The 25,480-nt window shown below is 43.8% G+C and overlaps 1 protein-coding gene across 1 annotated transcript; it reads left to right on the forward strand.

Annotated features, from left to right (window-relative positions):
- Positions 1–20,236: 20,236 nt before the first annotated feature.
- On the forward strand, positions 20,237–25,071 carry LOC104271895 (serine/threonine-protein kinase WNK3-like; the record flags this gene model as incomplete). Its single annotated transcript, XM_009866719.1, has 4 exons — positions 20,237–20,333; positions 20,755–20,922; positions 21,923–22,143; positions 24,914–25,071. Coding segments are annotated over 4 exons (644 nt in total), but the record flags the coding sequence as incomplete, so codon positions are not given.
- Positions 25,072–25,480: the final 409 nt, after the last annotated feature.

Raw genomic sequence — 25,480 nt, forward strand, 5'->3', positions numbered from 1 at the left:
GCACAGCAGAGGGAAAGTGCGATCAAGGAAAGAGTTAATTAAGGTTTTTGGATGAGTGAGCCCTGCAAGCATGCCTCAGTCTAGCAGGGCTTTCTGCCCTGCTGCTCAGCCTGTGGCCGGTCCCCGTGATGGCCCTGCGGTAGCCTCGGACCCGGCGCACGCCCAGCTGGTGTCAGGTTGAGTTTGGCCGTGGTTGGAAACCACGTTGTGCTGATCTGCCTTTTGGCTTTTGGTTTTGGTTTTTCTTTTTTTCGCTATGTAAAGGCAGCGGAGCAGAAGATCGTGAGAGCACTCAAGTATATCGCGAGGGAGGGTAAGCTGTATGAATGGATGCTTGCAAGAGGGATGGCTCGGGGGCTCAGCGGGGCATAGAGGGAGGAGAGGAATGAGGGGATGGGATAAACGGAGGTGGGTGGTTGTGGAGCGAGACTGAGAATCGTGGTCGGAGTGGGAGATGCCCTCGTAGCCCCTGTCCCCAGGGACTGTCTGAATCCTGTCCCTGCTCTTCACCTGAGCTGAAGCTGGCTTGATTCTTTAATGTGAGATGGGGCTTGGAGGATTTCTTCTCCCTGGGTTGCATTTTGCCCAAATTACTCTTTCTCTTCACCTGTGAGTTCCATTAGTAGTGAATCGTGGAAAAGCTGTGACCATCTTCTCTGCCGTTCTGGTGCGACACAGGGTCTGTGCTGCTCGTCAGCTGCTTTTCAGAGCAGCGCCTTTGCTGTCTCACTCGTCACCTGCCGTGCCACGGTGGGAAACGAAAGCTGGCATCTCCCACAGAGAGGGGAAAATGCGAATGAGGGAGCTTGCCCAGGTGGTGTGAGGAAGGAGGATGCCCCGATGAGAACCAGCAGCACAGTCCCCTTGGTGGTCTAGGAGGGCATCTAATTGGGATGTACGAGCCTCTTCAGACCTTTCTGGAAAACTGCTTCTGTTTAAAGATTAATATCCCAAGTACTGCAGTGCCCGTAGGCTTTTCTGGATTTTTTTTCCTCTAACTGGGGTGCCATGTTCCATGGGTTTAAGGCAAAAGGAGTGAACCAAGACACCCAAAAGGTTTTCCAGAAAATGAATTAGAGCAGTGTTGTGTTCCAGATCCCACAGTAAACTAAACCAACAGCTCAAAGTTTGAATGGTCATACTAACGTCAACTGGCTGCTGACTGCTGAAATGCTATCTTTTTTTTTTTTTTTTACTTTTCACACTAATGAAGAATCTGTGAGAAAACTGCTCTCCGCTCTTTCTAAAAGCGGGGATATGTGTCGGCAGGGGCGTTGTGAACCACGAGCTCTACTTTCAACTCCTGTTCCCCGGTTTCCTAATCTTAGTATACAAGATGTTGGGCAATTCCTGTGGGAAACAAACAACAGGCTTGCCAGTGCAAACCACCTTGGGCGTCTCGCATTGAGAAAGATGCGGACTGGGCAGTCAGTCAGAACCCAGCCTGTGGTTACAACAGAGAGCAGAGATCTGGAGTACCTGGCTGCTAGTGAGAGATGGGTTGTCCAGGCTGAGGAGGAGGTGACTGAAATAAAGACATTGAAGATAAAGGTATCTGAAGAAGAATATCTGAAAAGAAGACCCCAAAGCCTACTTAAAAGAGGAGTTGAGTAAATGATTCTTCATGCCCGCTATGTACAGGCAAATAATTAAGGGGTTTAAAATGAAACTAGAGCGAGGTATAGACTGGGCAAAAGGGAGAGCAGTTGGGTGTTGACAGATATTCCCTAGGGAGACTCACTGAAGCTGCTGTACAGGTCTATCAGGAATAATTTAGAAGTTGTTGCTCCGCTCTTGGAGCAAGGGAGCGGGCTGGTGATATTTCCTGGTGACTTCCAAATCCACTTGATGCGATTCTCTTATTCCGTGGTAGGGCATTGGCTGCGTATTCAGGGTTACAACCTTTCCTTTCATATTGTTGTGGTGAGCCCCGTGAGCACCGTTCTTTCAGTCAGCAAGTGGTTTTATATAAGTTTGGTTTAGACTGGTAAGGAGCCAACGTAAACTGAACGGTCATATGTCATCTTTAAATTGAGCTGCTGGCAAACTGTATTTGCATTTATTTCATTAAGAATGCGTTGAACCGGTTTCAGATAGCGTAAGGGTTATGGTGCAATTTCAGATAATAGCCCAGCCAACAAAAACTGTTCCTGTTTTCCTTATGGAGGAATCAGGCACCAAAGAGAAGCAGTGACTTGTCCGGCTGCAGGGACTACCCTTACGGTTGTGGTCGCTGTCTTTGGGAAGGAAGAATGTGTCATGTAGAGTGATGAAGTGAATGGAGAACCTGCTTGTAAGTAAGGCTAGACTTAGCTCAGTTAGCCTGGCTGAGCTAGAGGGGTTGTAATAAGTCTGTTAAAAGTTGAAGGAAGGGAAGATTCACTAGAGAGAAGAGAGCCGTGAAGGCTCCGTTCGGATGAGGTTGACTTGGGAAGCAATGTATCTCAACTGGCCTTGAGTTAGCGAAGCAAAGACAAGGGACGAGGTTTTAGCACAGCTTTGCTTTCAGAGTGGCATGACTAGAATCCTAATTGGTTTAAGATGAAGGTTGCTGACTTTATGAATGAGATTATCTGGCATGTCCTGCAGTTGACCTCGGAAGTTCTTCTGTAGGAGGCTTCCACAAGAAGCAGCTCTTCCTGCTAAGAGCTCGAGCTATTGCTTGTCTTTCCCAAAAGTCTTGAGCCTTATTGTCGAAATGTTCAGGTTTCATCCAGCACCTGCAACATGCTCGCACAGAGTGGAAGCTTTGGAGAGAGAAGCATCCACTTTAGTTTGGAAATCTCTTTGTTGTTATTTAGTGCTCATGTGGCTCCTGAATTGCTCTTTGCTGTGATGTTTTTGTGGTTTTTTTTTTTAAAGGGCTGCTGTTATCCTCAAGTTAGGTCAGGTTTGCAATTGTACGAATCGCTGGATTTTCAACATACCTGTAAATATAAAGCTTTGTGTTTTCCAGGTAATGCTTCCTATTTAAAACAAACAAAAAACCCCCAAACAAAACAGGAAGAAAGACTCTTGTTCTGGTTGTGAGACATGATGCCTCTTAGGTTGTGCATTTGTGCTTTGGTTTATAGATTTAATTTTTTGTTGGAATTACAGGCAATGGCTGGAAGCTCTGAGTCAGAAAACTAACCCGAGCGGCTGATGCCAGTGGAGCCTTGAACTTGAGAGCAGAGATAAATTCATGTAACCTAATGGTTGCAATATAAATTGATTTGAAGAAAAAACATTGTTCTGTGCAAGTAAACTGTCCGATTGTCTCAGCACACAGAGATGATCACAACGTTTCAGCAGCTGAGACACTGGGGAGCCAGCAAGGGGAGCGGGCAGCGCCGCTGCACGGCCCCAGCTCTTCGCATCTCTCCATTCCCTTCGGATTTACCTTCTCGTCCAAAGGGTTGAGGTCATACGTGAACTGATTTTGTCCTCCTTACTTTATTGAGCTTCATTTTTATGGCCGTGGAAATAGTGGTAGAGTGCTCCCTGGGTGCTGACATTCCCTACTGTCTTTCTGATTTTGTTCTGCCTACTAGCGTCGATCCTTCTTCCTTCTTCCTTTTTTTCTCCTTTTTTTTCTTTTTTGAGGGTAGGAAAGAGGTTTTCAGTCAGTGTTTCTAGGGCTTAATTTGGAGGGATAACTGCACATCATATGGCAAGCCTGCAGAATTTCGCTTTCTAGAAGCGCCGTGACTGCGAGCACTTGCCAAGGTTGCCGTTTGTAAGGACACTTATGAGGAGCGATTGAGGGAACTGGGTCTGTTCAGTTTGACGAAGAGGAGGCTGAGGGGGGATCTCATCATGCTCTATAGTTACTTGAAAGGACATTGTAGAGAGGTTGGTGCTGGTCTCTTCTCACAGGTCATTAGGGACAGAACCAGGGGAATGGTTGCAAGTTGCAACAGGGCAGGTTTAGGCTGGACATTAGGAAGAAATTCTTCACGGAAAGCGTGGTCAGACCCTGGAACAGACTGCCTGGGGAGGGGGTTGAGTCGCCATCCCTGGGTGTGTTCAAGTGTCGTTTAGATGTGGTGTTGGGTGATACGGTTTAGGGGTGAGCTTGTAGTGTAGGGTTAATGGTTGGACTTGATGATCCCAAGAGTCTTTTCCAACCTGAATTGTTCTATGATTCTCTGATTCTATGACGCAATACTCTGAGGACGGTGTATCGAGCATCTTGCGAGATTTAAGAGCTAGTGTGTATCCCAGCAGAACATCCGTGGTGGGATTGAGTCGTAGTAGAGGAAAAACGCGATGCTCGAATCTCAAACACAGCGAAGCATTAGTGTGTAATTTTTGGCTAAGGCTAAACCACAGAGATTGACACTTGGTTTTCCACAAAGCCTCATCTCTTGAGAGTAGGTCTCCTGTTACTGGCTGGACACATGTTTAGTGAAGCAACCAAGTAAATAGACTAGAAGAAATCATTGGTTATTAACTTAAGGTTGGTTAAGAGAGACAGTAGTAATAAGAAAAGGGGAACTAATCCGATTTGTTATAGTGGCAAATCAGCTCTAAATTGATTACTGTAGAATCTTGATGTTGAAGGCTGGTTGTTTTGGGGTGAAATAATTCTTTGTTGGAAGTATAATTACTGTTTTCTCTAGACATTATTTTAACACACAGTATTGTTTCTATATGGATACAAAATGGGTGTGTATTTGCACTTCTCCCTTCCTGTTCTTCTGTCCAAGTTACATGATTGCTTTTTGTTCTTCTAAAGCTTTCTTGCTTCTAAAGCAAGAACGGAATGGAAATGGTGTTCCTATTGTGGCAAAGATTCGTGTTTGTGAGCCATCCCATCAATCACACCTCCTTTCCTTCCAAGTGTTTCCCGTGGCAAGAACAGCTGCTTAGGATAATACCACCGGATCCCAACGGGATGATTTTCCATATGCTCTTGTTTCAGGATAGAATTAAACCAACGGACCTCAACAGTGTTTTCTTACCCAAGAACGGGTCCCGTGAACAGAACATGGAGAGTTCTATTTAATAATTTGATAATTGACTTAATAATTAATTTAATAATGGCGTAAATGACTTCCACTAGTGTCCTTCTGGAGAGTGTTGCGGCGTCTCTGTGACTCAAACCGTTCTTCAGCACACGAAAGCAGATGGTGTTAAACAAGTCAGATGAGCGTCACGTATCCAATCTGGTGCCGGCTGCCGTGCCAACGGGGCAATGATTTATAAGATTGGGAGCTTGGAGGTTACTGCCAGGGGGAAGAAAATATTGCTTCTGTACTCTTTGCTGCAAGACGAGTAGTCGAGTGCCCAAGTTTCCTTAGGGATCTGTCTCCCCTTTTCTGAGTCTATAAATTTTGTTCTAGAATACAGACTCGGGTGATGTCCAGGGATCTGAGGCTGGTCTGTGTCCAGGTGAACTTTCAAGCGGGTGGGTGTTGGTCAGACTGGGCACACACAATAAATCCAGGGTGTCCTGAGCTTGCAGGGTGAGCTCCGACGGGGCACGCTGCGTGCGCGTGGATGGATAGTCTGTGCAGAAACCTCGCAGAAAAAGACAGCCCCAAGGCTGACTCTGGGTTCTCCTTGTGCCTGTCTTGCCCTGCATAATCATAACCTGGCAAAATCAGCATCTTGTGGTCCTGGTGCATCTGAGAATTGAATGCTAGTGCACTGCCTGGTATTTATTAAAATTTGGAAACTGGTGTGAAGGCTCAGAAATCCCTTGCAGCTTTCACGAGAGCGAAGCCCGTTGCTAGACAGCTGTGTGCGAACGCTTGGATAAACAGCCCCTGTGTTTCAGGGTTTGCTTTTTTTTCTTCACGTGTTTTTTGAACTTTTTTTGTACCTCTCACCTTAGCATATGCATCAGCATAAGCTGAAAAATAAAAGTGCAAGGTGCTGTTTCTGACTTCAGTTGCATGGACTGAAGCTGCGCCATGGGCTTTCAACTTGTGTAGCCTCAGATTTTACTGTGCCAGTGGGTTTTAAAGACAGCCTTGCCCTCTTATGTAAGCTTTTAAGGTATTTCCGTGCCTTATTAGTTCTTTTTATCACCGTATCGTACTTGAATTTACTATGCCGTTATAAAGAGAATGGGTATGTTGGGAGGAACTGGGCATGTTTTTGGGCAAGAATTGATGAAATTTCTGATCACTCTACTTGTAAGTTGAATTAGACTCATAGATCTAAATCCTTTGTTTGCTGTACCTTGCTGTTATCTCTCTAGAAAATGTGTAAAGAAATAAACCCAAAAAGTATTACTTAGAACATAAAGTCGGATTTTTAAAAGTTCATTTAAGGGAATGAAATGCTGCCTTAGTGGAGGGAGCTGGTGCCAGGCAAAGCTGTTCGAGTACTATAGAAGTGGTGCTATGCAGAAACAGTGATTTTATGAAGAGGTAAATGCAAACGTTTGAGGATATCCATTTTGACTTTAGTTTCAGTAAGTTTTTTGAATGTTTTCGTGCAAGAATGTATCCTACCATGTTTCTTTGTCCCAGGGTAGGGCCATTACTAATAATGTCCATGGTTAAATACAGTATTTTTTTTTCCTCAGTCTGCTCTGCAGACTTTCGTTTTTCTGTGTGAGTACCATTTTCCCCACGACTGAACAATAACTCATTGACTGATGAAGCCCTTCTGTGTACTCACCTGTCACTTATCCCAGGGACTGTGGGAAACGCAGTTCCAGGATTTAGATTCTTTACGGCGAGCATCCGCTGCTTCTGGCGATTTTTAAAAAAAAAAAAAAAAAGTCTGACTCGAATTGCTGGTTCCCCTTCCCCCGTAATTAAGCTGTTTCATAGGAGGAAAAAGCTTTCATGCTATACGAGCCACAGGGACTTCAGAGACCAGCATCTGCAATCTTAAAAGGGCATATTGATTGGTCTTTATTAATAGGGCAGTCTCTAAGGAGACATGAAATACTTGAAATTTGGAAAGTTTGAAGACAAATTATAAAGCGTTTTAAAATCGTATGAAAACGAGGCAGGGTTCCCAGGTTGTTTTTCCTAACTTCTAGTCAAGTTTTTCATGATGCTGTAGTTTGTGTTTTATAGGCGGTTAGCTTTTGCCGAGCAAAGAGATGCATCTTTGGGAAAAAAAATAAAAGACTTTATTATTTTTATAATTCCTTAATGAAAGTGGTTATCGGTAATATTATACATCAATTAAATACAGAACCATTTTGTTTAACGGGCATTGAGCGAAATGGATCTTACATCTTAAGTTTTGCAGGAAATGTGATTTGTCTTAAAAAACCTCAAGCAATCAGATCAGGTGGTGTCACCCAGTATATTTGTACACACTGGTTTTTTTGTTTCATTCAAAGAGATTTTAGTCTGTTTGCTGAAATTAATAGAGGAGGGTAAACGCTTCTGTTGAGTTCCTTCTCTGTGGGCGAGTTTTCAGCTCAGTAGTACCTTGGTGGTAGGCGTGAAGTTAAATGCTGGCTGAACTGAACAGAATTTTTATTTGCTTCACGTAGGCACGCATGATCGTTACAGATGTGCAAGAGCCGAGAAGGGTGTCATCTTTATAAACCTTAAGGGAGTGTGTAGGCTAAAGCTAGCTTTTGCATTTATTTTTTCCTATTCACAAAGTATTTTTTCAAGGGAGGGACAACAGAGGAAGGTTTTCTGTGTGCTTTTCTAACTAGTATTTGGCTTTACAAGTGTAGGAAATAATACGAGATAAAGCATACAACAAGCCTTTTTTGGCAAATGGTGTCTTTGTTGACAAGATCTTCTGCTTGCATTACTCAGTAAGTCTGTCTGTGAAGCCCAGACTACCAGGTCATTCTTTTCCATAACCTAGTTTTCCCATCTGAGAGTTTTCTAAGTATCCTCAAGCCAATTGCATCAGAAGCAGCGTGGCCGGCAGGTCGAGGGAGATGATTCTGCCCCTCTGCTCTGATCTGGTGAGACCCCACCTGCAGTTCTGTGTCCAGCTCTGGGCTTCCAGCACAGGAAAGACACAGACCCATTGGAGCGGGTCCAGAGGAGCCCACGAAGATGCGCAGGGGGCTGGAGCAGCTCCCCTGTGGGAACAGGCTGACAGAGTTGGGATTGTTCAGCCTGAAGCAGAGAAGGCTTCAGGGATACCTTATTGCGACCTGCCAGTGCTTAAAGAAAGATGGGGACAAAGTTTTTAGTCAGACCTGCTGCTATAGGAGAAGGAGTAATGGTATTAAACTCAAAGAAGATCAATTTTGACTAGATATAAGGAAACTTTTTTTTCTGGTGGTGAAACCCTGACACAGGTTGCCCAGGAAGGTGATGGATGTCGCATCCCTGGAGACATCCAAGGTCAGGCTGAATGGGGCTCTGCGCAGCCCAATCTAGTGAAAGATGTCCCTGGTTAGATTAGATGACCTTTAAAAGTCCCTTCCGTCCCAAACTGTGTTTCTGTTCTTGAAATCTTTAATAAAATGCTAGGTAGTGTTTTGTCCTCATAGCTTACTGATTAATACTGCTTTCTGTAGAGTCCCTGAATATCCGATGCTGTTTGTTAAATTCAGTATATGGAACATTCCTTATATCACATTATAAAATCCATGCTTCTGTAGGCTGGGGATTTTAGCGTATTGAACAGCTGGGATCTAGGGGTCTGAACACACTGACTCGTAAGAACTGTACCTACACCCATCAGTTGTGAATCTGCCCGTGCAAAATACGAGTTTTTGGTGGTTTTTTTTGCTTATCCAATTTTCATCCTCTTGTCATGATAGGCTGCAGGAATTCCTATCACTGGGCATTGCTCACGTTTGTTTAGATTTGATGCTGGTGCCTTAATGTTTTCATAGGTCCTGTCTAGCCGAGATTTGAACTATCTTGTTTGCGTTTGATAACCAGCATTTGGCTAGTATGCCAGGACCTCCGCCAAGTGCGTGTGTCTTGTAACACAACTGTGACTGTAACATAACTGTGTCACGGACATCAAGGCAGAAAGCGCCGTCGTCATCATCTAGCCGAATCTCTGGTGTGCCTTAGTCCAGGAGAGTTTTTTGAGATGAATCTCTGATCATCGCTTTCTCTGTCTCAGATCACTCGTGTGCCCAGCTTACACAAGTGTCTTTCGTGGTGACCCATCATCTTTATGCTTCAGCACTCTCCTAATTCTTCTCCAAGTGTAAAATCCGTTAGTAACGGTGGGCTTCTTTCACCGTTCTTTCTAAAAAGCTAAACCTAAGCCCCACAGAACCTCTTGAAAAGCATCAAGGACGTGTATTTTTATATTTCTAACTTGGATTTTGTAACTGATCGCTTACTCAGTTTTTCATCAATTTATGTAAATGAGTGTTTTCTGTTTCATTGTTATTCTTTCCTAATGTGAAGCAAATGCATTGCAGAAATGTGAGTTTGTGTCAATGCTATTATCTTTATCAATCCAAACATATAATGTCATTGGAAAGTGTCCAAGATCTGTTTCTCATAAACCCATGTTGATGTTACGCTTTCATGCTTTGCTCTTCACGGGATGGGAAGTTAAATTTTTAGCTGTTATTGTGTTTTAGCTGACAAGCTGGTGTTATTCTTTGGGACCGGGCTCTAGAATGCCAAGCTTTGCAGGAGGGAAAAGAAAAAGAAAGAAAACGGAAATATTCTGTTACAAATGTGATGATTTCAGCTTAATTCTTAACCAGTATGGGAGGCTTTGATTAATGCATCCTGGCCCGGAGTGCGGCGACTGCCTTTGAGTGTTTTCTAACGCGTTGTCAGGTGGTGTTAGGAAGACGCGAAAGGGGACAGCTCTTTTCAGCATTTAAAAAGGTTCCCAGGGAAGACGTTTCCAAACTCCAGATAAATTACTGCGTAAGCGCTCAGGAGCTGGGTTACCTCCATCTGCAAACTGTCTGCGGTGGTGAAAGGTCCCTGTCGCTGGTTTCTAAGGGTTTTGCCAGAATGCTACAGGAATGCTTGCTTCCAATCTCAGAGCAGTTACAGCAGAAAAGCTGCCCTGTTGGCTTTTCCATGTGTCTCTGTGCTATCCTTCGCGCAGATCTTTTCTTTCAAATCCTATTTCCAGCAGCAGTTGGTCCTCTTGCGCATGCTGTGGAGCAGGGAACGAGAGCCGGATCTTCCTGGGGCCTCCGAGACTCTTGACTTCCCAGCTGCAGGAGCTTAAGTTGAGTGTTTGCAGTGATGTGGCCCTCTGCAAGGAGGTTTTTTTCCGAAACGGAAAGAGCAAGTCATGTTATCGGACTGTTTTCCTGTATTTTTTTTCTAATGAACTCCCCCAGAAGGTCCGTGGCAAAATAACAGAAACAGGTTGAGAGGAGAAGGTGCCCATTATGGTGCTGCTTGTCCACAGATCTCCAGGGTGTGCCCTGGAACTCCTAAACAGCGTTTCGTGTCCTACAGATGTGAAATACGGGCGCAGAAGAATGGAATGACTACATGTAGGTGGCTCAGCAGGCCACAAGCTGAGGGAAGAACTGACAAAGTTTCTCTCCAGGATCCATTAAGCCAGCGTTAGCTTAAATTGAGGTCTCTGCGAAGACCCGTCAGTTTTCTGTTGTCTAGCTATTTTATATTCCTTTCCCTCAATATAATTAAGTTCAGCATGTACATATATAGACACGTGTGCACTTGTTTGGACTTAGTTGTTTTGTGAAAACAAAGACGTGAGACGTTCCGAGATGCTGAATTTTCTCTCGAAGGCTGCGTTGGGCAAGATTTCTGTCCTTGTCTGGCTTGTGCACCAAGACGGCTCTTGGCCGGGAAGAAAATAAAATCTGCCCAGCTGAATAAAGGCTGCAGGCACTGAGGTGAGAAGGGAGAGAGGAGGTGCACGTTCTTCTGCACGCAGAGCTCAGGGCGACCAAGCAAGACCAAGGGGACCTCTTAATGTTCTCGGTGCTCTTCTGGGCTCTGCTCAGCTTCGCTGACATGTTTTAAAGCCTTCAGGTATTACACTGCATTGGCTGGATGGGAATAAGTCAGAAGTGGCTTTTAACTCTGCTTTTACGTGACATGAAGTGGGTTTTTTTTGTGCGAAGAGTGATTGAGTTAAAGGTAGATTCATCGCTGTCTAAGACCCGGAGTTTGAAGAACTCAGAAAATATCTCTTTGTGCAGCCCATCACAGGCAGGGCTGTTCAATGGCCCGATTTGGCGAGTCTGGAGGTGTTTTGTAGTTTTGTTTTGGTTTTAAACTAATCTGAAAATTTTCGAGGTCATTTCCTGAAATAGATGTACTCAGTCTGTAATTAGAGGTTATTATGTCTGAAGGTCTGTCCGGTGGGTGTTTTCTAGGATTGGTAAGGCTCCCGACCCCGTGGGTGACCAGCGAATCCAACACAGTTCAGGGGCTTAATTTTGGAGACAGAACATGTATGTTCTAATTTGAATGATGTCCGGTGCAGATGTGGTATTTCCTGTTGCTGCATTTCTGCTTGAATAAAAGTTCCAAAGGGAACAGCTTGTTTTAAGCCACTTTGCTAAATTAGCATATTTTGCGAGTGGTGAAAACTAATACGAAGTTAAAAAATTTAAATGCCTTTATATAAACATCACATTTATGTTCTTCCATTTATAAGGTGCCAGCAGATAGAAATGATCCTGGTTTAGCTAGTGCTCGGCTTTGCTGCTGCTGCAAAGAAAATGTTAATAAATCATAGAATATTTTACTGAAATTGTAAAGCCATGCAAATGGTTGGTTTTTTGTTTTGGGCTGGGTTTTTTTTCCTCTTTTGACAGATTTTTACCATTCAAAACACCTGTGATGCTCAAAGGGACATGTTATGTGACTGTGCTCAGGTCACAGTGAAACTTTCGTTATTCCTGAATGATTGAGTGTGACTAAGCATCCTGTTCTCTGCTGAGGGTCACAGATGTGTCACAATTAATTCAGCACTACTAATACTTCACTTTACGCGTGTTTTTACAAACTGAAGTACGGAATTGCTGGGTTACGGCAGGGTAGGAAACGGTGCCAATACTGGGGATGAAAATGAAGTGTGCCCGTCGGAAAGGCAGGATTGAATGCTGCGCGAGACACGCTCGGATTTAAATGTGCCAGGGCAAAGCTAAATAAAACGTCTTCTGCTAATTCTTTATGCTGGGTTAATTGCCGTGATTAAATTTGCAAAGGCATCAGCCATTTTACTGAGGAATTTGTGTCTTTGAGTTTTCCAGCCTCTGACTTGTGCTCTTCCAGACCTTGTAGAGGTGGTGACAGAAGCAGGAGCGCACTGCGGGTGGGTCGGGGATGAACCCGTGGGTACATCGGCTTTCGGCTTCATCTGTTTGAGACGTCTTGTCTTGTAGTCTTAGATGTTTTACATGCCCAAATCCTGTGTTTACGGGTGACCTAAAGTAGGTGAAGCAAAAATGCTTCTTAAAAACCAGCACAAACTGTTGCATAAACTTTAATGAATGCTAGGTTCATGAGTGAACACCTGAAAATACCAAAGCACCAAACTCTAATGGCATGTCTAAAATAGGTTTTTTTGATGGGTTTTTGTTTTGTTTTCTTCTTTCTGTGTGAGCAGAGCTGATGTGGTGTCGACAGGGTTCGTACGTTTTTGGCTTCTTTTCCCACGTTGGTTTCACATTTTCTTTTGAAAAAATCATTTTGAGAGGCAAGCCTGAACTGTTTCTGGTATTTCATCTAAAATTGCAAGCTTATGTGAAAACCATGAAGCATTGGTAATTAAGAGAGCCAACAGGGTGCTACCTGCAATTAATTCAATTGCTTGTGACAAGAACTTTTTTGTTTGACCATAGACTATCGTGGCGCAGTTGTGTTGGGAGCTTTTGATCTGAAAAACACGATCTCTGCGCATGGCGTTGGGCTTCTTAGGTGTTTTCATGGCTCTTGTGTTGAGATTTGTGATTTGAGATGTTGGTCCCCTTTCCTCCTGCACCTTGCAGGACGAGGTTTTTAAGTTCTGACGTTCAGCTGAAGGTGCGACTCTCATCATTCCTCTGCCAAAAAAACCTTTGACGTGTCACTTCAGAAATTTAAAAAGCAGCAAGCTGAACTTGCATCCAGCAAAAAAAAAAAAAAAAAAAGAGCAAGCTCAGCTTTTTCTGCAGTGCCAGATTTAGCTTTGAAGATCTGAATTCAGCTCCTTGTTTTCTGTAGATTTCCAGCAATGACTTGGGCAAATAAGTAAATCTCTCTCAGCCTGTTCTGTAGCCCCTGTTCATTGAATTGCGAGCATCCTGGGGGGCAGAGGCTGCTTTTTACGCACTTGGAAAATGAGTTACTGCTGGGAAACCTCTCTCTGTTCTTCACTAATACAGCTAACAAACAGCAGGCTGTAACTGTACTGAGGGTGACTTGGTGAAGAAGCATGTTGGCTGAATGCTGGTATGTAATGAAGCTGTGAAAATTTTTCTCCTGCTTTGCAGGTTGTCCAAAGGCATCTGCTGTTTGTTCACAGAAAGGGGATTTTGTCCTTAAGGGTCGCTTTAAATGATGTGTGCGTATAAGTAAATGTGCAGAGTGTGGGAATAAAAAGCCTTGAATGCTATGAAAAATTTATAGCACAGGCAAAATAATAATAAAGGCATAGAGCTGGTACAGGAAAGCAGCTACTTCAGTAATACCGAGCTCTTCACAGCCCTAGCTGCTGCGTGCCTGAGCTTGCTTTTGCTCCCAGTTAACGTCTTCAGGAGAAATTCTCGATTCTTCTGAGAGAGGATTAGACAAGTTGCAATGTGAAATGCGAAAGGCGATTGCATTGCATGAGTAACGTTTTCATTTTACATACAAAAACTGGTTTTATTCTTTCCTTCTGAAATATGTTCTTGCTCATCTTTGTTTCTAAAGGCTTATGGATTTTTAATACTTCTAATACTTTTGCAAAGCTGTGACATTTCCCTGAGGAGGAGGTACTGACAATACACTGGAACGCGTGACCGCAGGGCAGACCACAACTGCGGTTCGCTTCATAAATCCACAATAAACCAACAGACAGCTACGTAGGAGAAAGCTGGCAATGGGTCCCACTGCTGCTTTCATATCTCAAGGCCATCTCTAATTAGGGGAGTAGTTGCGGTACGTGAGCAAATGTACAGATTTGGCACGCAGACGTGGAGATGTAACGGTGTGGCCAGATGTTCGTTCTGCTGATTTGGAGTTCTGTTCCTGTGTCAGAAGTGCCTCTTCAGTTTCCTTTCCGTCGTCACTAATAGGTGTCAGAGGTGTTCCAGCTTCTGCAGGACGGAGGTGAGCCCTTCCCTTGTTTGCTCACCTGCTGCTCCTGCTCGCCTCACCGGGTGGATCTTAATCCGTTCCAAAATGGGGACTTTGGCCTGTTAGGCAAAATTAAACAACCGTGTGAGTTTAAGTGATTCAACAGAAACCCAACCGCTTGATTTCTAGGCTAGCTGGGCACAGAAATACAAGTCCTTAGGCAAGATACCCAAGTCGTGTGCCAGGGAAGGAGACACGCTCGCACAGATGTGTGGACAGGAGGGGAGGGGGCTTTCAGATGTCCTTAGCGAGGCTCTAACGCGCCAAACGGGACCTGTTGGAGCTCGGCTGTTGGGTTCTTTCCAAATAGCGAAGGGTCTTCTGGGCCAGAACCTCTCTTGACTGACTGAATCCAGCTGTATCGTGGCCCAGGCTCGCTCTCTGGCAAGTGCGAGTTTATTCTTAAGTCACTGCCACTTAGATAAAGTGTTTAGAGAAGTTAATTTTTCTTTTTAATGTCAATGGAAATCTAAGATTTTAAAAGGAGGAACTTAAACACAGCGAAACTGCAAAGCAGTACAGCTCTCTGGTAATAACTTTGCTTCAAACTCTGCTCTTATATGGTTATAGGCATTGCTTTTGTGTACTTTTATTTCTTTTGTGTACTTTTATTTCTTTCGTTTGATCTCTTTTCCTCGTGGGGTGAGGTCTTTTATTCCCAAATCTGTTAGCCTCTCACAAGCAGACGAGAAACTTGACCTCAGTTGTTAATCTTTCTTAGAACTCTCCTAAAGGCTCAGGTGAAAGCCAGTCTCTTGCTTGTATAACTTTGAAAGTCTTAGTCAGAGCCCATATGTTACAACCTGGAGGAAATGATGCTGGGGGATGACTAACGGAACATGTTCCCGCTGTTAATTTGGGTGTCATTCCAGAAATTTAATTTGTAAGCTTTCCTTCTCATTTTGTTAACACATTAACTTACTAATTCCAGGTTTTGCTGTTGTTCCCCACTAAGGAACTTAATGAAGGGATAAATTTTATATTAACAGAGTTACTTCTTCGTCTTGCCTGCGACGAGTGGGAAGAAGCAGAGAGCATACATGTGTTAGATTAGCAGAAATCTGGTTTATGGAAAGGAAAGTCACTACAATGTAGTTTCCTGCTGCAAACACTGTCTTACTGAATGGGTAATTTACCAAGAGCGAGGCTGTAAAGTACTAATTGGGAGTTAATTCTTCCATCCAAAAAGAAGCCAATAGCTTGCAGTGATTTGATGCTTAAAACTGACCGTGCGGTTACAGAATCATAGTATCGGTTATATATATAATATATAACCTGATTTGCAGCGGGAAAGCTAGGAAAATTAATGAAGAGAAGGTAGCTTACAATTCATAACCTCTTCTTACCACTCATTTCGTATTATTCTGGTAGATTGCCCGTCGTAGGGAAGGAGACGCTGTATAAGCCCAGGCCAATTAATGCTTATTGCCCTGTGTGAGAGGCGAAATCATGGAGCCGTAACCCAGCCAGGCTGCGAGCTGACTGGGCAGGGTCTGGGTGACCGGTGATGCTCTGCCTGGGCCACAGTAAATAACAGGCAGTTGAAGAGTTTCCCTGTGTAGGCATTTGCAAAGATGATCCATCTGAAGTTCTGAGGGTAGGAAATCTCGATGTTTCTGTGCCAACTGCTGTGCTGGATCCAGCTGTGCTGTGCTGGCTCCAGCTGTGCTGTGCTGGATCCAGCTGTGCCACTCACAACGTCTGTGCTGACGCCTTTTAAGCTGACTATTCTACAGAGTTTATTAAGACAGAGAAAGAAGTTAAATTTACAGATTGTTTTGCAGCAGCTGTCTCATTTCTTGCTTGGTTCTCTTTAACTTTAGTTTGTCTGGAAAAGTTGAACCGACTTGTTGCGATTGCTGTGGACTTTTGAAGGTTGAAGTTTATTTTAGAAACGTTGCCACTAAGTACTCGGCTTGAGAAGCTTTCAATTACTTGAAATGGAATTATAGTGTCACCTCCTGAGCCAAGACTTTGTGTCCAGTGAGGAGGGAGAAGCGTTAATGCCTTAAAATGAGAGGAACTGTGTAGATATCAGTCATAGAAAGGTTTGGGTTGAAAAGGACCTTTAAAGGTCATCTCGTTCAAGCCCTCCTACAGTGAGCAGGGATGTCTTTCACTCCATCAGGTTGCTCAGAGCCCCATCAAGCCTGGCCTTGGATGTTTCCTGGAACGGAGCATCTACCACCTCTCCGGGTAACTTGTGCCGATGCCTCACCGTCCCCACAGAGAAGAATTTTTTTCCTATTTTCCGGTCTAAATCTCACCTCTTTCAGTTTGAAACCATTACTCCGTGTTTCCCGGAATGGGGCATCTACCACCTCTCCGGGTAACCTGTGCCGATGCCTCACCGTCCCCACAGAAAAGAATTTTTTCCTGATTTCTGATCTAAGTCTCACCTCTTTCAGTTTGAAACCATTACTCCTCGTCCTATCACTGCACTCCCTGACCAAGAATACCTCTCCATCTTCCCTGCAGCCCCTTTAAGCCCTGGCAGGCAGCAACAGGTCTCCTCAGAGCTTTCTCTTCTCCTGGCTGAACAACCCCAACTCTCTCAGCCTGTCCCCATATGGGAGGCGCTCCAGCCCCCTGCGCATTTTTGTGGCCTCCTCTGAACCTGCTCCTACAGGTCCTTGCCTTTTTTCTATGATTCAGCTAATACCTTGAGAAGAATATTTTCCAGATTTCCTATCTGGAGGAAGCCTAGAGTAGCAGTAAGGCCGTAAGTGCGGTGGAGCAGACTGAGCAATGAGCCTGTTGGTCAAGCAGGCGTGATGCTGTTGCAGTTGCGAAGCTGTGGAGCAACAGGAGCATCATGTGTGTTCCTAAGGCTTCTTGTTTGATTGTACAGGGTTGTAAACATCTGCTGCTGCAGATAGCATGGATGGATGATGACTCTGTGGGTCAACCTGGAAACTTGCTTCGTTCCCCCATATTTTGAGAAATTTGGATTATGCAAAGTGATGCCTTACATCTAGTTAAGTGGATTAGCTTCCTCTGGCGTGACCTTTCCAAAGAATCCTGCTCCCCATCTTTATTGAATCATGGAATCATGGAATCCTAGACTGGCCTAGGCTGGAAGGGACCTTAGAGATCATCTAGTCCAACCTCCCTGTCATGGGCAGGGACGCCTCTCGACTAGATCAGGCAACACATGGGGACCGAGCGGGAATTGAACCCGCGACTTCGGTGTTGGTCCTTGTTGTCAGCACCGCGCTCAAACCACTGAGCTAACCGGCCCCCTAAAATTTGATGTCCTGAGGCTGTTTCAGCCGTACGCCCTTACCTTCAATGTAAAGACATTTTGCCTTGTGGGCACTCTATGATGGGGAATAAATGTCTGTGACCCCCACGAAGGTTTAGATTAAACCCCGAGTGAGTCACGCAATTAAACGGGTGGTTTTGCTGCCTCTGAGTAGAAAACAGTTCAACCGTTAAGCCCTTTCAGAAAGAGCTTGTGCTTTGGCCAATGTGGCCACTCGTGACTCGTGTCAGGTTCAGCCTGGGGGAATGTAGGAGAGGTCGGCTGAGCCCTCACAGCCCTGGAAACCCTTCCCGTGGGGGGGAACACAACATTTGAGGGCAGCTGCCCTACCCCAAGCCCTGCCCTTGCCTCTCCTTTCAAGTGTCGATGCTGCACGCGGGCTTTCTCCTCAGAAAGATAGATGCTCAGCCGTCATGCTGCAAAAGAAAAATCCGGATTCTTTCTGCTGAGCTTATAGATAAAACACATAATTGTCTTCCAGCTTTGTTGCTGTTGCCCAGCTTTTGCTGTCTTAGTACTTTGAATTCGGGCAGCAGCCCAGATGATGTGATGCTCCTTGTAATACACAGAATATGATGGTCTGCAATGGCTGAGGGGTGTATTTTAAAGGTACCCTTAAAGTAACGGTGGAAAATTTCTCACAGTGCTTAGAAATCTGGGAATGAGAGTTAAAGGGTATGGTGTTACTCTTTCCGGGGGGTTTTTTATTTTATATTACTGTAATTAGAAGGTTTTTTTTAGACTGCAGGGTCTGTGTCACTGCCTTTTCCTTTTTCCGCTAGCCCACACTCTGCTCTTCCTGTCTCACCCAAGGACTCGCTCCTTTTCCTCCTTAATATAGCAGCGCGTCTGATTTATTCTGCAGCGTTTAAATTAAGGGCAAACCCAGCAGTAGGGGAAGAAGTGATGGATTTGAAAGCAATTCTCAGGCTCCTCTGTCCTGGCTCATTAAAGAGCCTTTTTTTTTTCCTTTTTTTCCTTTTTTCTTTTTTCTTTTTTCTTCTTTTTCTTTTTTCTTCTTTTTTCTTCTTTTTTCTTTTTTCTTTTCTTCTTTTTTCTTCTTTTTTCTTCTTTTTTCTTCTTTTTTCTTTTTTCTTTTTCTTTTTCTTTTTCTTTTTCTTTTTCTTTTTCTTTTTCTTTTTCTTTTTCTTTTTCTTTTTCTTTTTCTTTTTCTTTTTCTTTTTCTTTTTCTTTTTCTTTTTTCCTTCCTCCTTCCTCCTCTTTTTCTTTTTCTTTTTCTTTTTCTTTTTCTTTTTCTTTTTCTTTTTCTTTTTCTTTTTCTTTTTCTTTTTCTTTTTCTTTTTCTTTTTCTTTTTCTTTTTCTTTTTCTTTTTCTTTTTCTTTTTCTTTTTCTTTTTCTTTTTCTTTTTCTTTTTCTTTTTCTTTTTCTTTTTCTTTTTCTTTCTTCCTCCTTCCTCCTTCCTCCTTTTTTTTGCTTTTTGCTTTTTTTGCCTTTTTTCCTTTTTTCCCTTCTTTTCCTTTTTTCGCCTTTTTTTTTGCTTTTTTTTTAAAAATTTTGCCCTTTTTTGAGGGGGGTTAATAAAGCCAAGGCTACCGAGCAGCCGCAATGCCACCTTGCTCCCGGCATCCCACTGTGCCAGCCCAGGCGGCTGCTCTGCTGCTGGGGGCAGCGTCAGCTCTGATGTTGCTCTATAAAATGTAAAGGAAACTGAGAAGCTCCTCAGTGACCACGACGTAAAATGGAAATGCTCCCCCTGAGGTTTTCTGTCTTTCGAAAAGAGCCAACGCGGTGACGTTTCAACCCGGGTTTTCCTCTTGTGAAGCCTGGGTGAAGCTGACCTGTTGGTATCCGTGGAAATTCTCATTCTCGTGTCGAGTTCTTTGGGATCGCAGATGAGGGCTGGCTACCAAAAAGACAGCGTTCTCGTCCCTCCACATGTTGCTTACAAATCAGCCGAGTGCCAGTTTGATTCACTATAAGTTATAAACATGCCTAAACGAACCGAGAAAAGGAGGATTGTCTGAGGTTAAAATATGAACTAATTAATCTGTAGTGATTGGTGAGCCTTTGCTTCTCTAAGTAAGAACAGTTACACAATTGTGCCTTTTAAAGAACCAAAAAAAAAAAGCTGAATTTCTAGGGCAGTGGAGGGAAGTGCTGCCCAACCAACCACCCAGGGAAGACAAACAGTGACGGGGTGGTTTTCAGTGAAACTCCCGTTTTGCTCTCTTACAGCATCCGAGCTGCTTGCTGTAGGGGTCTCAACAGAATCGTAGAATCGTTTAGGTTGGCAAAGACTTTTCAGCTCATCGAGTCCAACCGCTAACCCAGCAGTGCCAGCCCCACCACTGACCCGTGTCCCTGAGCACCACAGCCCTTTCAGTGAAGAATTTTTTCCTTATGTCCAATCTAAACCTCCCCTGGCACAACTTGAGGCTGTTTCCCCTCGTACTGTCACTTTTTCCTCACTTTAGATGGGAAAGTCTGTGTTTCTAATGAGGGCCGAGCAGCCCAACGAGGTTCTGCTGACAGAGAGGACAGGCTCTGCGTGCTCCTCACAGGGTCACCTCGCAGCCTGGAATCTATCTTAAATGTTCCTCAATTTCTCCAGGAAATGCAGAATAGTACAATATAACATCAAAAAGAATAGATGTTGCCACGTGGCCAGTGGCAAGCCTGCAGGAAAGGCTGAAGGATGTTTTCAAATCCTTCCCTTGTCAACTTAAAAGTGTGTAAAATTAGAGCAGCAAACAAATAGGGGAAAAAAAAAGAAAGTATTGGAGGGTTGTGGGTTTTTTTTTTGTTTCGGTTTTCTTGATTTTTTTTTGTGTTTTTTTGGAGGGGACTGTTATTTTATTTCATCCCTAAAGCAACGGGGTGGGCTGTACAGTCCAGCGTGGTCGTGGGGAGATCTCAGCTGGTGCCAGGAGCAGCCGCAGCCATAAAAGACAGCGGCCGCTTCGCTGTGAGGACGGTGGCACCTGGAAACCAAATCCAGCGTGTGCTGATCTGTCAGATTCCAAGCCTCGCGAAACCCAAACGAGAAGGAAATAGCTGCGTGTCGATCCGTCGAGCCACGGGTGTGTTGATGTTGCCTGAAATATTAATGCTGTCATGTAGCATCGTGTGGCACAGACATCTCTTTGTTTGGAGGCGAGTCTTTGTCTTCTTGACACTGGATTTAAGGCGAGTGCCCTAGTTCATGCCCGCTGCTCATCTCTTACGTAAAAGATTTTATAATTGCTCTTGATGGAAGCATAAAACAAGTCTAAAATGCTGCATGCCCTAGCAGTGTGGTGGCTTTGTTTTATTTTTGTCCGTTCACGACTAATAATGTCTCGTTTTGGGTCATAGGACAGAAAACTCACAAAAGTAGAGAGGCAGAGATTTAAAGAGGAAGCAGAAATGTTGAAAGGTCTACAGCATCCCAACATTGTGAGGTTTTATGACTTCTGGGAATCCTGTGTAAAAGGCAAAAGATGCATCGTGCTGGTTACCGAATTGATGACCTCTGGAACGCTAAAGACGTAAGTACTGTGCTCCTGGTGACGGAGGCTAAGAATAGCGATGGAAATTTTTAGAAAAATCCTACTTTCATGTTCTGAAAAAAAGGCATCTCCGGATGAAAGAGGAAAAAAAAAAACAACCCACAACGCTGTTCTCTGGTGTCTGTCATTTGTCCCTGCATTTGAACTGCTTTGAGCTGACAGGAAGAATTTCGGCCTCCGTCTCTCTTTCACTGCTCTCCTGCTTCAGTTACGCAACTAGAAGCTGTTCTCTGTGTGTCTCATCTTCTGCCTGCGACGTTTCAATTTGTCAGGGTGTGCTTTTGTGATTGCTTTTGGGCTTGCATTTGCATGTTCTGCTAGGAAATTCAGATGGAGTAGCACTTGAGTGGTAGAGTCTCTTTCTGAAGCAGAAGGTGCTCCAGGTTATCTACTAAACAATATTAATTAATAGCTTTGGGTGCTGACAATCTTCTTAAGGCTGATGTAAAACAGTTGGCGTGAGTCACAGAACAGATTTTCAGCCCCAATGGGAGCAGGACTCATCGCTGTGTAGATCCAGCAAGCTACTCTGCCAGTGCACCAGCAGATTCTACGCTTTTCCCAAAATGTTCCCTCCCCAGCAGAGTTTTAGATAAATGGAAAAAAATGCAGGTGCGTGATGGAGAGCTCAAAGTCTTGTGGTTAAAATGAAACTTTGGTATTCTTCTAATTTGAGTATGTGGAACATAGTCTAAAGCTGTTCTCCTGCGTGAAGTGAATTGCTGTACTGTTAGACTAGCAAATATTTGGTTCTATTTGCACCAAAAGTGCTTATTATCTTTCTCCCTGAAAATGAATTCTCCAATTCCTCCACTGAAAAATATGTGTTTCTTTCAATTTTGTGATATTTCTGAGCCGCTATTACGGCGTGCAATAAGGGGCTTTTATCCAGAATGGAGTTTCAGATATTAAAGCCCCTAAAATCTGTAGTAACGCTTCATTTTCTTTGTACCCATTTCTGTGAATGTTTGTGTTCTAGGTATCTGAAGAGATTTAAAGTGATGAAGCCAAAAGTCCTGCGTAGTTGGTGCCGGCAAATCCTGAAGGGTCTTCTTTTCTTGCACACAAGAACTCCACCGATAATTCACAGAGACTTAAAATGTGACAATATTTTCATTACTGGACCAACTGGATCTGTGAAAATAGGAGACTTGGGTCTGGCAACCCTCAAGAGAGCTTCATTTGCCAAAAGTGTAATAGGTAATCTGCCTGTTCTCCTCGACTTCCTTCTGTTGGTGTGGTGCTTGTCTTTTTATTATCTTTCTTTCACGTTTTGCATCAGTGGCTTTTTTCACTTGTAGGTTGCTGGTAGAGATGAAAGTGGTTTTGTGACTTTATGCCACTATACAAATCTCCATCAGGAGGAAATGGTCTCTTGACTTCCTCTTCTCCTTCTTTCTGTATCACCATGGTGAAACACTTTTTAGATGTTGTTTCTTTTTTTTTTAATTGAAATATTACTTGGTACCCATAATTCTGGAGAAACAATGCTGAAACTGAAGGAAGTTACCATGCATGTAGTTTTATTTCAGCTTATAATATAAATGGCAATTGGGTTCTAGGTAATTAGAGTTAGTAGACTGATAGTGACAACGACTGTTGCCTTGCTATATATGAAAATAGCATCCTAACTTCCAAGCAGTAGTTGCTTAAATAATTACTTTAGCATCTCAGATTTTCAGAGATTGCAATTCTTTACAATTACTTGTACAAAAATATCAACCTTAACACTTAGGGAGCCTGGTATCATTGAAGTCAAAAGGACAGAAATTTCAGATATATACTTGGCTACTGTGGGTCTGCTTAATAATCTCATTGATTTTAGTGAAATCATGTTGGTTTATATGGATTAAGTTTCTCTAGTTTTTAAGTTCTAATAATTACTGTCGAGGGACAGTATTTCTTTTTGCAGTGTAACAGTTGTCCACGGGACATAATGGCATAATATCAGTAATAGCATTGTGAGTTGTGGTAAAATCAGTGTTACCACAGCCCTGTCAAAGGATGCTCATGTACTGAAAAGAGCTGCGGGTTGTGGGCATTTATTTTGGCCGTAAAACCAAGCTTATCTTTTATCCTGAGCAGTGCCACTCCAAGGAGAGAATTAGGAAGGCTTGGAAATGCTGGTGAGATGAGTAATTCTGCCCCCTCTGTAGATGTAGGAGCTTTAAAGGAATATCAGTAGCTGCAGTTTTCCATCGGCTTGAGCGGAATGAAGTCAGCGTGGCTGAGGGCCGGTTGTTCCCTTGCTGCCTTCGTGCCATCGCTAATGCTCGCCTGACCTTGCGGTGTATCTCTGCGGGGAGCCGAGCCAGGGCAAAACTCCTTTGCCAGGAGAAGCTGAGTAGATGCTGAGCGGCTTTACGTTTAGGTGGTGCGTTTTGTTCAAGGAGACTTGATCGTGTTCCTTCCCACCCGCAAGGGATGGGGGGGGAAATGTCATTTTCCTAGAATGGTGTCAAGAATTCCATTTGCTTCTTAGAGGATTGTCGTTGCTTTTTCAGATTTGCTTTTAAATGCGCTGCAGTTCATGAGATTCACTCCTACCTCTGAGTCTTGTCCCTTCTAAAACGAGGTAGCAGCTCCAAGAAAACGTTCTCTGTGGCAGTTAAGTGTGTCACAACAGTGGCAGCTGGGAGAAAAACCCTATGAGCCACGTGCTACGTTAAGCTTTCGTGACGTGGGTCCGGCTGATTTGCAAAGGCTGAAGGAATGAGCGCCTTTGAGGTGGAAGGAGCATAAATGAGGGGTGAGATGGATCCCGAGTTTTGCAAAATGAATTTTACAGAAACGCTCCTGCTGAGGCTTGTTTTGTGAGCTCGGCAGAAGCAGAGTTTTTACTGACAGGCCCTAATTTTGGGAGACGTCATTTATTCAGTAAAAGAAATCAAGTCCCCAAACACTTATTTTTACTCCGATATATGTTACTTCAATTACTTTTTCTGCTCATGTGAACAAAAACAAAACCAAGCCTGCCCTGGGGCTGGGGGGGAGAGGTCGGCAGCTGGGCCGGCCGGCGGAAATCGGCCGGGTTCTTCATGTGGTCTGAGACCTCTCACGCTCCTTTTGGCATCTCTCTGCTCGCGGCGCCCTGATCCTCTCCTGCGACACACGACTGTGTGGATCTCCTTTCCCTCATCTTTTTCTAAATGTAAAAAGGAGATAAATGAGTCTTGACGCCTAAGGATGAGCTACGTTCCGAGGTTCAGTTCCTGGATTAAATGACCTAAGTGTTATTTTTTTTGTTTTTTTCCCCTTTTGCTTTGTAAGACCACACTTTTCAGAGTAGTTTGCTGTGCAAACGTTGCAGGCGTTGTAAGTCGCTGCTTGTCATAAAGCTGCAGCTTCCCGCTCTGAAGCAGTAAGTACGGTGCCTCACTTAATATTTATCCACTTGCATCACATTTCTGCCACCCTAATCCGTGCCGAGTGGGACCTTACTCCGTGAGTAGCCTCATTGATTTGTCCCACTAAACCAGTGACAGAATTAGGTTTAATGTTTTGTGCGTGACTTTGTAGGTGATTTGTGATACTACTTGCTTTCCAAGTGCTGTCTGTCTGCCGGGTGGTTGCTATGTATCTCAGTAGGAGAAAAAAAAAAAAAAGGCAAATTTACATTGATAAAAAACAAGACTGGAGGTTCTCGTTTCTTCTCTCCTTTTCACCCCCACAAGCCTGTACACATCCCTCTCTCCACCCAGAAAAAGGAACCATTTCATGACTTGCAGTATGGTCGGGCAATGTGCCATACAGTCTCTTCTTAGTTTTTGAAAATTTTGTGGCTAAGTGTGCGTGTTGGGTTTCTTCCCTGGAGGATGCTTTGAGCTTATTCTAGCTCCTTCTTTTGAAACAATCTTGCATGCACCCTTACACTTTTATAATGGGCACACCTCTTACAGGTGAAAGAAAACCCATTGTGGTGAAAGCCATGTTTACTTTATCAAAAAATGACATTCTTTTTTCTGCGTAGGTACTCCAGAATTTATGGCCCCTGAAATGTACGAGGAACACTACGATGAATCTGTGGATGTCTATGCTTTTGGAATGTGCATGTTGGAAATGGCTACCTCAGAATACCCTTACTCAGAATGCCAGAATGCTGCTCAAATTTACCGGAAAGTAACCTGTGTGAGTAAACGTCCTTCATTCGCCTTAGGATTTGGTAACTCAAAGGTTTGAAAATGCAATTCGATGAGGTGCCCGCGCTGTGAAACGTGCAGGGTGTTGTGGAAGTTGAGGTGTCTCAGCTCTGGGTTGCCAAACCTGGTGCAGATTTATTTCTAAGCTCAAGATTCCATGGTTGGGTTGGGCTTGACCTTGTTGCCACTGCTTAAAATATTTCCAGCAATCTTCGTTGCTGATTTTGTCTCCCATCAGCCTTAAATGCGGCAATACTCAGGAATAACTTTCAGACTCGATCAAAAAGCTAGAAGGACTAACTTTGTGGTTGCAGCCTAAATATTTATTTGTGTGGCGGAGGATGTTTGATTTGGATTTCCAGCGCAGATTCTCCTTATTTCTATGTGTAGCAAATTAT

The sequence above is a fragment of the Apaloderma vittatum genome, unplaced genomic scaffold (genome assembly GCF_000703405.1).
Source record: "Apaloderma vittatum isolate BGI_N311 unplaced genomic scaffold, ASM70340v1 scaffold9343, whole genome shotgun sequence".
Lineage (NCBI taxonomy): Eukaryota > Metazoa > Chordata > Aves > Trogoniformes > Trogonidae > Apaloderma > Apaloderma vittatum.